General features: G+C 31.6%; 1 protein-coding gene across 1 annotated transcript in view; it reads left to right on the top strand.

The window, feature by feature from the left end:
* LOC114334425 (uncharacterized) overlaps nt 1–17,806 on the top strand; it is a 60,782-nt gene that overhangs the window by 38,538 nt on the left and 4,438 nt on the right. The window contains exons 14-17 of the mRNA XM_028284462.2: nt 1,450–1,612; nt 7,171–7,362; nt 8,194–8,405; nt 12,547–12,762. Coding sequence (XP_028140263.2) covers nt 1,450–1,612; nt 7,171–7,362; nt 8,194–8,405; nt 12,547–12,762 — 783 coding nt within the window. The remainder of the gene's footprint in view (nt 1–1,449; nt 1,613–7,170; nt 7,363–8,193; nt 8,406–12,546; nt 12,763–17,806) is intronic.

A 17,806-nucleotide genomic window follows, 5' to 3' on the forward strand; every position in this document is an offset into this window, starting at 1 on the left:
GTGGCTGGCCAGATGAACAGCCCCATCCGGCGCTACGAAAGAAAAAATTACAGTTACCGCATACTTAAAATATGGGGTTTTGTCTAAAAAACTAGAAAGATTGAAAAATCAATTGAAATTTACATTTCGGAATCTAACGAATTTAAGATTAAGAATTTTTTTAATCATTTTCGATAAAAAGTCGACGGCGATCAATCTGTTAGAATGCATATGTAATGTATAATGTATGTAATTTAAAATAACATTTTATTCAATCAAATAAGTTTTTCATTTTCTGTTTTTTGTTTTTGAAAAACTTTAGGTTAACCTCCAATAAAGTCTTGATAAAGAACACCAGGTTGTAACCTCTTTGCATTAGCGACGGATCTACGGGGAGGGAAAAGGGGAAATTTCCCCCTAACATGGTTCAAAATTAAAAAAAAATGCTTGAAACATACAAATATATTACCTGACAAACTTAAACCACAGACAGACAAAGTCAACCCAATAAACACTCTAGATAGAAAAATTGAGGGAACTTAATACTTGTATGTTACTATTTATGTCTTTTATGTAGTTTGAGTTTATTTTTCTTATGTCTTTTGGTTGGTATTTCATTGGAAGTTCCCCCCTAAAGCAAATTTCTCCTCCCAAGGCAAATGTTTAGATCCGCAACTGCTTTGCATTCTATTTTGAATAAAATTCGTCAGGGAGTAGGTATTTGTATTTTGAAAGTATTTTCAAAATACTATTCTGCAATTCTGCGTCTGTATTCTGCACTTTGCAATTTTCATTGTTTTGAAATCACCTGCCGCAACATCAAATAAATCAGTATATTTATTTTTCTTAATTAATTTTGCTTCGACTAAAGATTTTTTTCTTTTAATTTTTGCAGTGGGAATACCTTCAAAATCAGACTCAATTTGTTCTGGTACTTATTCTAAGCCGAAAAATATTCAGGTTGAAATATTATGTTTTCACAAAGCACACACTTCAAAACGAACGTAATAAACAACCCAAGCATAGACTTCTTAATATGAACTACAAACTAATTTGCGGAGTAGCAAAGTACAGATTCAGACCTACCCAAATAAGTCAGAGTCAAAACAAAAGTCGGTACGCTCTTAATTAGAATTGAAAATATACACGTTGCGCAAGATGATATTCAAACTTCAAACTGTTTGAAGAAGTTTGATTTCAAGTCAAACTTAGAGAGATCAAATTCAAGTCAAGTCAAACTTTTTTACAAAAAAAAGTATGGTTTTTAAGTCAAGTCAAGTTTGTTGAGTAAAATCAAACTAGTTTGACTTGATACATCTCTAGTTCTGTAGACCCTTGTTAATCCGAAGATTTAATTTTGCTGCTTTTATTGATATATTAATCTAAAAATGCTCAATTTGTGGGTTAGGCCACTGTTGCTCTGAGAGCCTCAATTACATATACTCTACTTAATGAAATTCATATTTTTAGACGAACGGAAGCTGTTCTATAGCAGTGGGCTATTCAGACGGAACCGTGGCTGTGTACAATCTAAAAGCCGTTTCAAATTCGTTGGACATTCAAGGCGATAACTCTACTTCAAAAATTTTACTTCCTTCCAAAGTAATAAAGGCTCATTCTCACTATGTATCAGGTAAACTGGAACGTGTTTTACTATTATTTTTAAAAAGGAAAAGGCAGTTTCTGCTTTTATTTGATTCAGAGTTGGACCACCATCTCCAGATAGCTATTTCTGCATCACATACATCCTCGGTGGAGCTATCACAACCTAGGTGGAGCTGCAGTCAACTCTAAACCAAATATCAACAGTCTGCGTATTTATACAGCGACATCTCTCGTAAAACGAGGAAGACGAAAAGCTCTAGATACAAAGTTTACTACAATTAAAACATCTGAAATAAAAATAATAAACAATATTTTAAATCCAAGACTTTTCGTTAAGAAACTGCTTTCTGGCTGCATCCCGTATCTCTGGCTTTATTATTTTTTACTTTCTACAGGTCGTTCTTTACCAACTTTAGATAAGCCGAGGATGCTCCGCTTTTTAGTTTCTTCACCAGTATCTTTCTGACGTCACCGCCTGACTCCACGTTGACTAAACGCTAACAGCCCGTTCACACTTGTCTTGTGTCGGATCCGTATTTTAATCGGAGGTTCCAGTGGCAACGCATTTTATATGGAGCTATTCACATTTATCCGGCACCGATGTTTTGTTGGCGACGACAATAAATGTCGGCTGTTTGGCGAGCCCTCGTCGCGCGGAAAAAAATTGTGTCGGATCTCGCTCGCCTATCAATAAAATACCCCAGGCTGTGGGTGAAAAAACGTGATATATTTCAGGAATTTTTGAAACCTATCAGGTGTTGTAAAGGACGATGCCAGGAATAACTTCTACTAAAATGTAACCAAAAATATTGTGCGCTTTTTTTTTAATTGCGATTTTCATTTGTTAAATTTGCAATTTTTATTGATTTTTAATTTTGTAGCTTAGGATATTGATTTTAGAGAAAAACTTTTTAATAGAAAGTTGTAGTAATTTAAAAAACCTACAACTTGAGCTATGGTAAGTTTAATTTCGTTAATTGGTTATTGCAAAACAGCCTGCGAAAGGTCCAAAATGGCCGTTTTTTACAATTGCATTATTTATTGTACAAATAATTTTTTTTATTTTTTAAAGCTTTAAAATGAAGATCTTTCAATTCCTAACGTAAAAAAAATTGTAAAGCCAGATTACCGAATTTGTTGCTTAGATATTATAAATTGTTTATCCCAAGAGGTAAAATGTCGAAGGCTATAACTTTTTGAAAAAAAATCGTAGAAAGTTGGTGAAACCTTCAATCTCCTTCGAAAGAGTTATGTTTTCATATTCTGATGTAAATAAATGCGTAAAACATTTTTAAACCTCTAATTTTTGGATTTGAAAATAAGGGGGCAAATTTCGTTATAAACATTTAGAGCTGAAGCGGCCCTGTACATCCTATGAGTTTTTAACTTACATATTATTGTTGCTGAAGATGAAACGAAGATTTATAAAAAAATAAAAAATTTATACGACCAACTGAAGCCGAGATAATTTTTGGGTTTGCAAATAAGGGGGCAAATTTCGTTATAAGCATTTAGAGCTGAAGTGGCCCTGTATATCCTATGAGTTTCTAACTTACAGATTATTGTTGCTAAAGACGAAACGAAGATTTATAAAAATATTAAAATTTTGGACAACCAACTGAAGCCGAGATAATTGTTTTTTTTTTCTTAAATCATAGTGCCTTTATTTATAACAATTAAGAAATTATTTTACAGTCATTGACTAAAGAAAGACTTATATTATCTAAAAATAAAAATTATTATAAAATACAATTATATTTAATTATTAAAAATTATTTTTTAATTCGGTGCTTTTGCAAGCGGCCGAATTTTGCAAATCGCCCGGCTCGCTTCAAATCCGCGCGCTCGGAAAATTTTTACGTAACTTGTATTAAATGACAGAAAACAATTTACTAATATTACCATTATAATATACAGTCTATTTACCACTGTATTTGTTTTTCTTTATAAACTTTTATATGTGAAATCCAAAAAGAATAGTCACTACAAGAAGAAAAAGTTTTATGTATATTATAGTAAGAAGTAACATTATTATTATTATATTTATATAACAATGAAAAAATTAAAAATAAAGTTATATATTTCATATATATGTATCATTTTTGTAATATTATTTCTTCAGAAATGAAATTTCACATATAAAAGTTTATCAAGAAAAACAAATACAGTGGTAAATAGATTGCATATTATAACGGTAATATTATTAAATTGTTTTCTGTCAAAATTTAATACAAGTTACGTGAAAATTTTCCGACCGCGCGGATTTGAAGCGAGCCGGGCGATATGTCTTTCTTTAGTCAATGACTGTAAAATAATTTCTTAATTGTTATAAATAAAGGCACTACGACTTAAGAAAAAAAACAATTATCTCGGCTTCAGTTGGTTGTAGAAAATTTTTATTTTTTTATAAATCTTCGTTATGTCTTCAGCAACAATAATCTGTAAGTTAGAAACTCATAGGATGTACAGGGCCGCTTCAGCTCTAAATGTTTATAACGAAATTTGCCCCCTTATTTGCAAACCCAAAAATTATCTCGGCTTCAGTTGGTCGTAGAAATTTTTTATTTTTTATAAATCTTTGTTTTATCTTTAGCAACAATAATCTGTAAGTTAAAAACTCATAGGATGTACAGGGCCGCTTTAGCTCTAAATGTTTATAACGAAATTTGCCCCCTTATTTTCAAACCCAAAAATTAGAGGTTTAAAAATGTTTTACGCATTTATTTACATCAGAATATGAAAATATAAATCTTTCGAAGGAGATTGGATGTTTCATTAACTTTCTACGATTTTTTTTTTCAAGAAGTTATGGCCTTCGACATTTGACCTCTTGTGATAAACAATTTATAATATCTAAGCAAAAAATTCGTTAATCTGGCTTTACAATTTTTTTTACGTTAGGAATTGAAAGATCTTCATTTTAAAGCTTTAAAAAATAAAAAAAATTATTTGTACAATAAATAATGCAATTGTAAAAAACGGCCATTTTGGACCTTTCGCAGGCTGTTTTGCAATAACCAATTAACGAAATTAAACTTACCATAGCTCAAATTGTAGGTTTTTTAAATTACTACAACTTTCTATTAAAAAGTTTTTCTCTAAAATCAATATCCTAAGCTACAAAATTAAAAATCAATAAAAATTGCAAATTTAACAAATGAAAATCGCAATTTTAAAAAAAGCGCACAATATTTTTGGTTACATTTTAGTAGAAGTTATTCCTGGCATCGTCCTTTACAATACCTGATAGGTTTCAAAAATTCCTGAATTATATCCTGAAATCGACCTATTTTTCACCCACAGCCTGGGGTAAAATACCGGCTATTCACATTTGTCGGGGGGTCGGGGCTCGGTGCTAGTGATGCCATATAAAGTCAACAGAGAATTCTTGAGATTGGGAAAAATAAGTGATGAGGTTTCGCTAGAGTTTAATTCTGAAGTGAATGAATAATTATTTATCATTTAACAATCCCCATTCCCTTCAGAATTAAACTCTAGCGAAATCTCATCACTTATTTTTCCCAATCTCAAGAATTCTCTGTTGACTTTATATGGCATCACTAGCCCCTATGTGTTTATAGGCTATTGATTATGTATTTTAGAAAGGAACCATAACGTTAACGAGGTTTTATTGTTTCATATAGTCAACTGACCTCTAGATATGAAAAAACCGCGGTGTGCTACCATTTAAAGGAGTGCGTTTTTGAGAAAGTGGTGAATTAGTCCCTAGGCACAGGGCGAATTAGGGTGAGTTCTATGAACTTTTGGTGGAAACACGTCTAAAAGCAAGAAAAAACACGAAAGATAGCAATTTTGTTTTTTGCCTCATAACTTTTTCTACGGAGATATAGGTATAGGCATTGCTTCACAGAAAAAAACTTCCATCCTTCCTCTTTAAAGTGACGTTCGGTAGAAGTACCTATTGTTTACAGTTTCCAAAATATGATTTTTCAAAGTTTGCCACTCACAGCGATTTTGGGACATTTTCCTTGTTATTTCGCAAACATTGTTCTGTAACTTCGTTCGACATAGATTTAGGTATGTCCACTGTTACATTTAATAGGAAGAAAAGTCAATCACCTTTAAGTTGGTCTGTTTTAGAAGGCTGTATGAATATTTTTAAGTAAGATACGGTTTTTCAAAGTTTTATACTTTTAATGAGTTTTGATATATTTTAGGATTATTTTTAAATTTCTCATTATACCTTTTTTTATTGTATATTTAGGTAATATGCATTGTGCAATAAAAAGAAAGCTCATTTTCTTTACTTTAAAGTGATGTATTGTAGAATATTCTAGGATTATTTTTGAACAAGATATGTTTTTTCAAAGTGTGACATATAGGTACACATGCAATAGGTCCCACTAAGTTGGAACCATATGGAAAACTGTTTATTATTCACTTTATGAAAAAAGTTATTCTTTATAAAATGCTCTGCATAGTCTAAAATCTAAGATGCAATCATCAGATATAAAATTTTATCAATAGTGTACGAGGTATGTTAAAAAATATGAATTTCGCTTGAGAGTAAAGTACCTTCATATTTCACAATATCGAAAAGTGTTATTAAGAAATGTTATTTGGAATTAAAAATTATATTGTAATATGCAATTATATTCTTCTAATTGAAAAAAAAAATAAAATACAAAATTTTAAAATTTTTCTCAAATTACTGATACTCTTGGATATCCTATGGATATCTTATTTAAAAATAGTCCTAGAATTTTTTGTAATACGCCATTTTAAAGTAAAGAAAATATGCTTTTTTTATTTCACAATGTATATACCTAAATGTACAAGAAAAAAAGTCGTAATGAAACATTTAAAAAATAATCATAAAAATAATAAAAAATCCTTTGTATAAAACTTTGAAAAAGCATAACTTGCTTAAAAGTAGTCATGCAACCGTGTACAGTAGACCATTGTAAAGGTAATTGACTTCTCTTTCTAGTAAATGTACCATTGCATATACCTAGAAATGCGTAGAAAAAAGTTACAGAACAATGTTTGCGAAATAATGGGGAAAATGGCGTAAAAATGCTGTGAGCGGCGAACTTTGAAAAATCCTATTTCGGAAACTAGAAATCGTAGAGACTTCTACCGAACGTCATTTTAAAGAGAAAGGATGAAAGTGATTTTTCGCTGAAGCAATGCCTGTACCTATATCCCTGTGGAAAAAAGTTATGGGGCACAAAACAAAATTGCTTTCTTTCGTGTCTTTTTCTCACTTTTCTTTTGAGTATATTTTTGTAAAAAAAATATTTTTGACTTTAAAATGTGATAATTCGATAGTAAATTTAACCTGGAACATTTTTCCTGTATACGTATTTGTACAGAAAGTGCAGAACACACAAAGAACTAACCCTAATTCACCCTGTGCCTAGGGACTAATTCACCCTTTTCTCAAAAACGCACCCTTTTAAATGGTAGCACTCCGCGGTTTTTCATATTTAGAGGTCCATTGACCATATGAAACAATAAAATCCCGTTAACGTTTTAGTTCCTTTTAGATCTCTTATTTTGAACATAATCAATGGCCTATTAAGAGAACAAAAATTCAACGAAAATTCTTGTGTTTTTTTTTAGCACTTTCTTGGATTCCTGTGGGCACCGATCGATTTCTATTCAGCGGATCTTTTGATAAATCCGCCTACGTTTGGGATTTGCACAGCCAGGATAAATTTGCTACGAAAAAAGGCGGAATTGTGACAGACGGAACCTGGTTGACAAATTGGTTATCTCATATGGCCACCACCGAGGAATCCTCGCCTAAAAACTGTGAGTAATATTGATTACAATCTTCTAGCCTTAAAAGTTAGTAAAATAGATCCAATAACTACAAAACTATTTACTTGTACTTAATTTAGACAACGATATATCTATCTAATCAGACCTAAACATCCATCCTTGGATATAGGCCTCCTCTTCCTTCTTCCATACCTCTGTATCTTGGGCAATTTGCATCCATTTTGACCCAGTGTGTTTCTTCAGGTCATCTGACCATCGTATCTGTGGCCTTCCCCTTTTTCGTTTGTGGTTCCACAGTTTTCAATGTATAATCCTCTTAGTCTATCTTTCATCCCTTTCATCCTTCTGCCGTAGGGTGTGTCCGGCGAACTTCCATTTAAGCTTTGCTACTTGGGTTGAGACATCCTTCACTTTTGTTTCGTTACTTTTCCATTCGTACCATTACGTACGTTACCATTCGTTTCTTTTCGTGTCTGGTAGTTTAATGTTCAGTATTTGTCTTTCCATGGATCTTTCTGTCTGCTATTTTTTCCATAATTGTCTTTGTAAACGTCCATATATGAGGACAGGGAGTATACATTGATTAATGACGCTTGTTTTTAGGTATTGCGGGTATTTTCTGTTCTTTACAATATAAGACAGTTTTCCGAATGATGTCCAAGCCAATCTTATTCTTCTCTTTATTTCTTCGGTCTGATTTTCTGTATTTAATCTAGTGTTTTGGATTTAACACCAGATTAGTCATTATTTGAGTCTTGTTGATGTTAATCTTTAGTCCGAATTCTAAGGAAGCGTGATATAATTTGTTCAACAACAATTAAGTAGATGTAGATTACTACTGATGTAGATTAATCTTTTTAGGTAATGTAGCGAGCACGCTATACGCACACAGATCGTTTATAGAAGACACCAACAACCTCAACAGTTCTCTAGTAACGGTGCTGTCACTATCAGCTTCCGACTGGCTGAACGGTTTTGTACAAGGAAATTCAGTAGGAGAAGTAGTTGCTTTCTTCCCACACCAAATGATGTTCAATCAAGATTCTTTGAAGAAGAGATCTAAGTATCGATTTGTAAGTACTTTTATGTTTGTATATACAGGGTGTTTCTAAATCAGTATGACAAACTTTAAGGGGTTTACATGACAAAAAAATGACAGTTTGCTCTATACACATGTCAGCAAATGCTTCGTTTCCGAGATACGAGGTGTTGAATTTTTTTTAAACTGCCAATTTATTTATTGGTTTAAGACCAGTTGAGGTATGAAAATGAAATTTAGTGCCTTTTAAGATGTAGTTATTCCTCATTTTTTGACATACAAATAAGAGTTGTGTATTCATCATTGGCGTGCATACGGGTAATGGTTTGAATTTTTTTAAAGACAAAAATAGTACGCCACTAATATATTTCCAATTAAAAATTATTTTTAAATTACACGTTTAATTTATGATAGAAATCCTCTCTTGTCTTATTTTCATATGGTGCACCCTTTTTATGCAAAAAAATAAAAATCTTAGCGCTAATTTTTCATTTCTTTAATACGTTATCAAGAACTATCTAATACAATAATACTAAACTGAAAATAACACTAATAAGATTTCAACTAGGCACAAAGCTACAACAAATGTTCAAAATAACCTCCTCCATAGGTGACAGAAGGATTTTATATTCATGGTATGGTCTGAATTTTTTTAATGAAATAAATAGTACGTCACTGAAATATTTAAAATTAAAAATCATTTTTAAATTCCTCGTTCAATTTACGACAAAAAATCTTTCTTGGCTTTTTTCATAAGAGGCACCGTTTTTAGACAAAAAATAAAACATTACAAAGTATTCGAGGTAGTTTCCGTATGCACAGAAAAACTTATTTCAAATTCTTTGTAAACGGTAAGATTTTTTATTTTTTGCATAAAAACGACGCCTTATATGAAAAAAGCCAAGAAAGATTTTTTGTCGTAAATTGAACGAGGAGTTCAAAAATGATTTTTAATTTGAAATATCTCAGTGGCTTACTATTTTTTCTAAAAAAATTCAGACTATAAGTCTTACGCGCGCCAATGATGAATATAAAATTCTTCTCTCACCTCTGAAAGAGGTCATTTTGAACATTTGCTGCAGCTTTGCGCCTAGTTGAAATCTTATTAGTGTTATTTTCTGTTATTGTTCTAGTTTAGTAGTATTGTAATAGATAGTTCTTCATAATGTATTAAAGGAATAAAAAATAAGCGCCATGATGTTTATATTTTTGTGTAAAAACTGTGCACCATATGAAAATAAGATAAGAAAGATTTTTGATTATAAATTAAACGTGGAATTTAAAAATAATTATTAATTTAGAGTAGAGTATCTCAGTCGCGTACTATTTTTGAAGTTATACTTCTTTACGCGCGATATGAGGGTGAATTTTTATATGTTAAAACCTACGATCCGGGCGCATGCGCATTATAACTTTGTTCTGATTGGATGTTCAAATGACATGTCAAAAATTATCCAATATGGCAGCTGTAACGCAGCTGTGGTTTGGACGGTTGACGGTTTGATTATGTATGGTTGTTACGTTTTAAAATTTGTGGGAAGAGAAACAACAAAGGTTAGTTAATAGTTATACTGTCTTTTTAAATAGTTTTCATTTTATATTTTTGAAGTTATACTTCAAAATGTTTTAATTTATGTATGTATCAGTCCAGAAAAGGTGTGGAAAGAATATATTAGTGTTTTTAAATATATTTTTCTACAGACGTGTTAAAGATTCAATTTTTAGGACTCCATAGGAGCGTTAAAAATGCTGCTTAAAGCACTAGTGCTTTAAAATTTTTAAGGCACTGCAGTTAAAAGTGAATTGTCAAATTGTGAAACGTCAAAATATTTATATTTCATTTATTAACATTAATATTAATAATACAACTCGCGCAATTTGAAAAAGGTGGTTTAAAAGGTTTTTTATTATAATTTTGTGTCTTTGGATTTGTCTTCCTTGGGCGTAAAATAATAAAACATCTATTTTTATATTTCACTTGTCACCGTGATGTATAATTATGTATATCTGAAAGGTAAGTAGCATGCGGCTTGATGGCCTTGTTGGTAGAGCATTGGACCAGAGATCAAAAAATCGCGAGATTGCGGGTTCAAATCCCGGACGATTCATACTTTTTTCTTTTTTTTTTTAATATTTGGCATTGTTAAGTTTTGGTTCATTTTTGGTAATTATTGTTAATTTTTTGTATTGTAACTGTTAAGTAGATATATTTATTTCGTTGAAATTATATTATAATAGAAGTATAACTTCTTACGTGCGTACAAAGTACACACACATTCTTTTTTTTTTTTTTTTTTCTTTAAAAAACTCAGACCATTACCTGTATGCGCGCCAATGATGAATACCAAATTGTTATTTGTATGTCAAAAAATGCGGAATGACTACCCCTAAAAACCCACCAAATTTCATTGTAATAGCTCAACTGGTCTTAGAGCAATAATTAAATTGGCAGTTTGAAAGAAAAATTTCAACACTCCTATCTCGGAAACGAAGCATTTGCATTTATCAGGGCATCTTTTTCCACTTTAATTCTTCCCCTTATATCTTTATTTGGTATTCTGTCTGTTATGATCAAACCACAGCATATTATCCATTTTAGTAGTGTTCCATTTCGGTCGCCAAAACCTTTGGTTTTTTTTTGTTTATGACCCAAATTTCTGCTACATATGTCATGATACTTCGTACTATTGTTTGGTATATTTTTTTGTTTTTTCTTTGATGTTTTTATTCCAGATCACACTATTGAGTTGTTTTATAAAAGATCTTGTTTGTCCCAAACTATTTTTGAAGTTATACTTCTTTAGGCGCGATTGAGAGTAAAATTTCATAAATCTGCGCGCATGCGCACACAGACAGTATGGTATAAACGTTAGACGGGATCTGATTGGGTGTTAAAATCATGTGTCAATAATTGTTCAATATGGAGATTTTGGATAAACAAATTAATGTTGTGTATATTAGTTTTTATTGTTGTGATGGCAGAGAAAAATTCAAGTTTATAATATTGTAGTGACTTTTTAAATAGTTTTTAAAAGCGACAGGTACGTAATAATTGTAAATGTTTCAGTCTCCTAATAAAAAATTTCATAGGTACCTACCTATTTGAAAAATTTAAAAAGAACCTACCAAAATAGTATGTAATGCTTTGATTTACATAATTTGATTACCATCAAAATTTCTATCAATATTCACCTAATATATTGTTTTCTTACTCTGTTTTGTTGTATTCTAATATTTCTTTCAATTCTAAATAATTTCAATTCAAAATCAAAATAAGTTGGTTAAATTCAGAACCGTCAAAAGTTTAATCCGTTTAGTTAGTTGATCTTCGCACATGATGACACATGGTCTCCGTGGGTAAAAGTTTAAGGTGAATGAATTTCAATACTAACTGCGCTGATAAGCGGGTTCGAACCCCAATGGAAACTTTTATTTTTTTATTTTTTTATACATTTTATGATTGTAAGTTTATTTATTATATAATTTTTTTTCCAGAAAATGCGTATTTAGTTAAAAAAATTTCCTACATTGTTCAGAAATCATTTGTGGCATTTTTCAATGTGTTTGTTTGTGTGTTATTTATTCTTTTATTATTTTAATTTTTGGCACTGTTTTAATAAAAAAATTTGAGTAGTAAGTATTAAAATTAGCTTAATATTTAAATAAAATATAAATAAACTGTTTAAAGTATATTAATTTCGTTGAAATCATATAATAGAAGTATAACTTCTTACGTGCGTACAAAGTACACACACATTCTTTTTTTTTATCTCTTCTTCTGTTGTTCCGTTCTCAAAAACCAAAATAATTAAAATTATTCGTTCCTTTTATTTCTAGGTGTTCTTCTATTTCCAAATTTTTGAGGTCTTCTTCCGATATTGCTAAAGTATTCCGTTTTCTTCATTCCAGGCTCGCCTTCCTGTATTCCTCTTTTAGTTTTCTTACCATGTAACTGATATCTTCCTTATCTAGAGCCATCACCACCTGATCGTCTGCGAAACACAATGTGTAAAGATAATCGCCCCTTACGTGACATTGGGTGACATTGGCCTCCATAGTCCTTTTGTTATTTTGTAGAATAGCTTCAGAACAACAATAGTCCTTTTGTTATTTTGTCAATATGTTTTACTAATTTTGAACGGCTCTGTATCAAACTCCGCAATGTTTTCTTATAGTTGATTGGGTACACAAGACTGATAGACAAATCAAAGTCTCCTGAAGGAAGAGCCGCTTCGGAAAAGAAGAAACGTGAAATGTTTTTAACGAGATCTGAGAGAAGTAAAACTTTTAAAGTGATGGATGTCGTTGACGACAAGGAGCTCCACTACGAACCATTAGACTACCGAGAAGCTGCGAAAAAGTATGGACTCGTTTTCTGTGATACTAAATCGGTAAGTTGTGAAAAATTGCTCCTAAATAATTACTATACTAAATTTACAATCAAGATGCAATAGAAATAAACAATTCAAGACACGTTAAATGCTACTAGGAGCACTCCCAAATCATAATTTACAATGTATTGTTATATAATTTTTATGGGAAAAATTTAGAGAATTCATTTTATATCCAAGACCATAAAATCATAAATTTTCATCGCCATGTATACAGGGTGTTTCATTAATAATTGTCCATATAGTAATTGGAGAAACCTTAGCGCAAAATACGAAGATTTAACCTAAAACACTTAAATAAAATGTGGTTCCTTACTGAGTTACAGGGTGTTTTATCTAAAAATTTAACGACTATTTTTGCTCAGCATTTTAAAACTATTCGACGTATCCTTTTCATACGTGGCAGGAAGTATAGGTACTAGACAAACTACTAAATTATGTTAAACAAGCGTCTCTGGCTATTACCAGAGGCGTACGATGGGGGAAAGTGAATGATTGACCCTTTCCAAATTCTACGCCACTGGCGAAATTGCTATTTTAGTTCAATTTTTGGATTCCCCAATATTTTCTATGGAGATAATATACTCTTCATTCGTAACGATAAAGTCATTAGTTTTCGAGATCTTTGAAGTTTAAAATGAAACGACACGGTTATTTTGATCAGTGTATTGTGTCGCTTCATTTTTAATTTCAAATATCTCGAAAACTAATCATTCTATCGTTACGAATGAAGAATATATTATTTATTTACATAAAAAATATTGCAAAATTAAAAAAATCACACTTAAATAGCAATTTCGTCAGTGGCGTAGAATTTGGGAAGCCAACAGCCACTATCCCCTGTTGTACGCCTCTGGTAGTAGCTAGAAACGTTTATTTATCTTAATTTAGTAGGGTGTAATGTACCTACACTCTCTGCCAAGTATGATAAGGATTCGCCAAATAGTTTTAAAGTACTGAGTACAAATAATTTTTAAATTTTAATCATATCAATCATATCATAAATTAATCAAAATAACTGTGCCGTTTCACATTTAACTTCAAATATCTCGAAAACTAATGACTTTATCGTTACCAATGAAGAGTATATTATTTACCTAGAAAGTATTGGAGAATCTAAAAATGGCACTAAAATAGTAATTTCTCCAGTGGCGTAGAATTTGAGAAGGGTCAACCATTCACCATCCCCTGTCGTACGCCTTTGGTAGTAGCTAGAAACGTTTGTTTATCATATTTTAGTAGGGTGTCTAGTAGTCGCACTTTCTGCCAAGTATGAAAAGGATACGTCGAATAGTTTGAAAATGCTAAGCAAAAATAGTTTTTAAATTTTTAGATAAAACACCCTGTAACTCAGTAAGGAACCACATTTTATTTAAGTGTTTTGAGGTTAAATCTTCGTATTTTGTGCTAAGGTTTCTTCGGTTACTATATGGACAATTATTAATGAAACACCCTGCACAGCCAAAATTTGTAAATAATATAATTAGTCGTAAGCAGTGTTTCGTGGTAAAGAGGAAAAGTGTAGTGATTCTACGAACAGACTTATCAATTCAAAACAATGGAATTAAATTACGATCGGTTTGAGAAAGTGGATGTATTAGCGGTTGGAGTGAACAATAGAACGTTTCTAAATGGTTTCCTCGAAAGCAACGACGGTAAACAGATTTGTTTAGTTTTAGAATAGAGGGTTTTTTCTAGGATATAAAAAAGAAGTTATTTTAATATCTCCTGGAAATTTGACAAGACAGAAAATTTGTATACAACACTATTTGTTCTTAAGAAATGAAAAGTAGGGAGGTAATGTTGAGAGAATGCTTGTGATTGGCGAAAGAGACCTATGGAGGGAGAATGGAATGGTTGATTCTGAGTTTGATGAGGGAAAAATATTTACTGTGTAATTAAGATCTGAAGAAGCCAGTCCAGTTTGGAAAGTAGTGATTTTGTGTAAAGTGGTTAATTTGGTGGCCGTGTAAGCAGATTTCTGTTGAGACGAAATCGTGATCGAGTCTAGAAGTAAAATCTCCTCGTGTCCGAATAGATTCCAGTTTTCTGTCTGGAACGAGTAGCCGGTTTGTATCAATTTTGCACAAGATATCGAGCTGAGAGAAAAAAATCTTGGAATTATAAAATTTGATATTGTTTGTATCGAGTCGGAGACTAAATTGAGGAGAGATTTCAAGCGAGTGCTGTTTTGTTTGGGAAACAGTTTGGGCAAGAAGAACAGTTGCAGCATCCGAGGAGCACGTGTGGGAGAAAGACAACACAATCCATGAGAAGAAGTTAAGAAGATAGATACGGTTATTCAGATTATTTGTGAAAAGAGACAGTTGTTTGATATTACATACCATATTTGTTTTTTGCCAATTTAACAGTTTTGCAGCATAATTTATTCATTCATAAATTCATAGAGAACATACGTAATGTATTTAAAAGGGGAAAATTAAATTTTGTTTTTTTTTATAATAATAAGAACAGTCCACCGAAACATTTAAATAAAATTTTGTTAAAAGAAAAGGAGATAGTAGAATTACAGATTATGTATTTTTAGTAGATACAATATTTTTACCAGAGAACAGTTTTAGTGTTTAGCATACATTTTGAATCTTATGTTTATCGTATAGTGTATGAATAAATAATATTTATAAAATTTATATGATTGTGAGCATATTTATTTTCCTTGTTTTGTCCTGGATAAAGTAAGCAACGAAAAATACTAGAAGCCACAAACTAAAGGTGATACATTAAAATCAATTAGCCCTGAGAACATTTTTTTATTGGAAAGATTTATTAAATTTTGGTTTTGTGTCCATGAGTAGCAATTAAAATAATTAATTAATTAATTGAATTGATAAGATGCTGATCAATCTCATAACTGAGAGAAAATATGGAGCATAATAGTATACAAGTTGATTATCCAGTTGGAGTTGACTATTCCTAGTTCGAGTCAACTCTAACGGCTGGTTTCAGTAAAAGTTGATTATAAATATAAAATGAAGATTTATATTCAACATTTACTAGTAAAAGTAGACTCCAACTAGTTAAAGTATACTCTTCCCAATGCCATTTAGTAAAAGTGGATTCTGATTCACACAAACAGCCGATTCTAGAAATTAAATGTTACTGAATATGTTCAAATTAGTCTAGGCTGTAACGTCGCCCCCGTTAGGTAAATTACTCCGATTCGAATTTTTTGCACAAACTTACTCAAAAAGAGGTCCTTATAACAAATATACTTGGTGCCAGGCAGTACATTGATCGATAAATTATTTAAACAATTTTTTTAGACAAATTCACAAAAATAGTTTTTTCACTTCGAATATTTTTTTTTAGATCATTTGGGTTATTCTGAGCAAAAAAATATATTTTGTGATTTTTCTCTAAAATTGATTGTTGTCGAGTTGTATGAGATTTAAAATTTGAAAAATGCGAAAATAGCCATTTTCACGGTTTAATAACTCGGTTAAAATCCATTATTATGAAAGTCAGAAAGTGACCAAATCAAAGTTTATAGCCCCCTCTACAAGATCCAGCAGAAATTTTTGTCACTATTTTGTTACTAAGCTGTTATCTTTAATTATTGACAATGAGCGCTAAGTGCGTATTAGGCGGCCTTCAATGGTGAGTGCTAAAGAGATGCACCATTCCGGCCGTCCAATGGTGAATCTCACTCGCACTCACATTGACGGCCGCCTCAATACACGCTTAGCGCTCATTGTTGATAATTAAAAATAATATCTTATTAATGAAATAATGCCAAAAATGTCTTCAGGATCTTATAGAGGTAGCGTTTCTGACTTTCATAATATATAATATCGTATGGCATTTTTGCCTTTCGGACAGTTCCGGCGCCAATTACATCTTTAACCCTGTTTCAAGTAACTAGTGTCAATGTACACTAGCCCAGGGGGACCGACGGCTTAACGTGCTCTCCGAGGCACGGTGAGACAGCTCGTGTCATTATTGGAAATGAAAATGGTTTGTCTTTTACACGGCTCGAGGCTCGAACCCACGTGCACTGGCGTATGAGGCCAGCGATTATGCCGTTACTCCACGGCCGCTCGCTCGACTTTCACAATAATTATCTTTAACCGAGTTATTAAACCTTGAAAATGATTATTTTGGCGTTTTTCAAATTTTAAGTCGCTAATAGCTCGACAACAGTCAATTTTAGAGAAAAAAGGCCCAAAGGATCTAAAAAAATTTGTACGAAGTGAAAAAATTATTTTTGCGAATTTGTTTAAAATCATTGTTTATCGCCAAACGTCACTAAAATCATTCATTATTGTACTCATTTGCCCTCATTTTCGGCAGTAAAGTAACACTTTGTTGTATTGAAAGAAGAATGTTACTTTACCTGCCGCGATTATTAATCAAATTAACCGAGATTGAATGTAAGTGGTAAATGGCAGCAATCGATTATTTATTTGAGTGAAATTAAAATTTATTTACTTTAATTATTAAAAATATTGTACAAAATTTATCTTATTATTAATAAAATTTATGTCAAAAAGTAAAATTCTGTAGTGTTTCGCAATTATATTCATACAAAATAAATCAAAACTTTACAGATTTAGTAATTAGGTAGGTATACAATATTTATAACTATCGATTAAACATCAAAACCGGCCATCATGTAAAAGTCATCTGTCATTACTATCATACGAATTTTTTATTTCGTCTAATATTAAAAAAAAAATCCTCAAAGTTGTAAGTAAGTGTTAAATGTTTTTTATGATTGACGATACCATTTTGTACGCACCACCTCAATACTCTTTATCGAACGCGTCTGTTGCTCGCTTCGCTTCCTCTGCTCGTAATATCAGACTTGTTCGATAAAGAGCCACTTTACTGACTTAATACATAAATAACTATTAAACAATTTTTCGACCGCGGTACTGCGTGACACCCTGTGTATTTGTTATAAGGATTGTTATACGGATGTATTTCATTGAGTAAGTTTGTGCAAAAAATCGAATCAGAATAATTTACCTAACGGGGGCGACGTTACAGACTATACTAATAAGTAGTTGAAACGGTCAAAACA

The sequence above is a fragment of the Diabrotica virgifera genome, chromosome 3 (assembly GCF_917563875.1).
Source record: "Diabrotica virgifera virgifera chromosome 3, PGI_DIABVI_V3a".
Lineage (NCBI taxonomy): Eukaryota > Metazoa > Arthropoda > Insecta > Coleoptera > Chrysomelidae > Diabrotica > Diabrotica virgifera.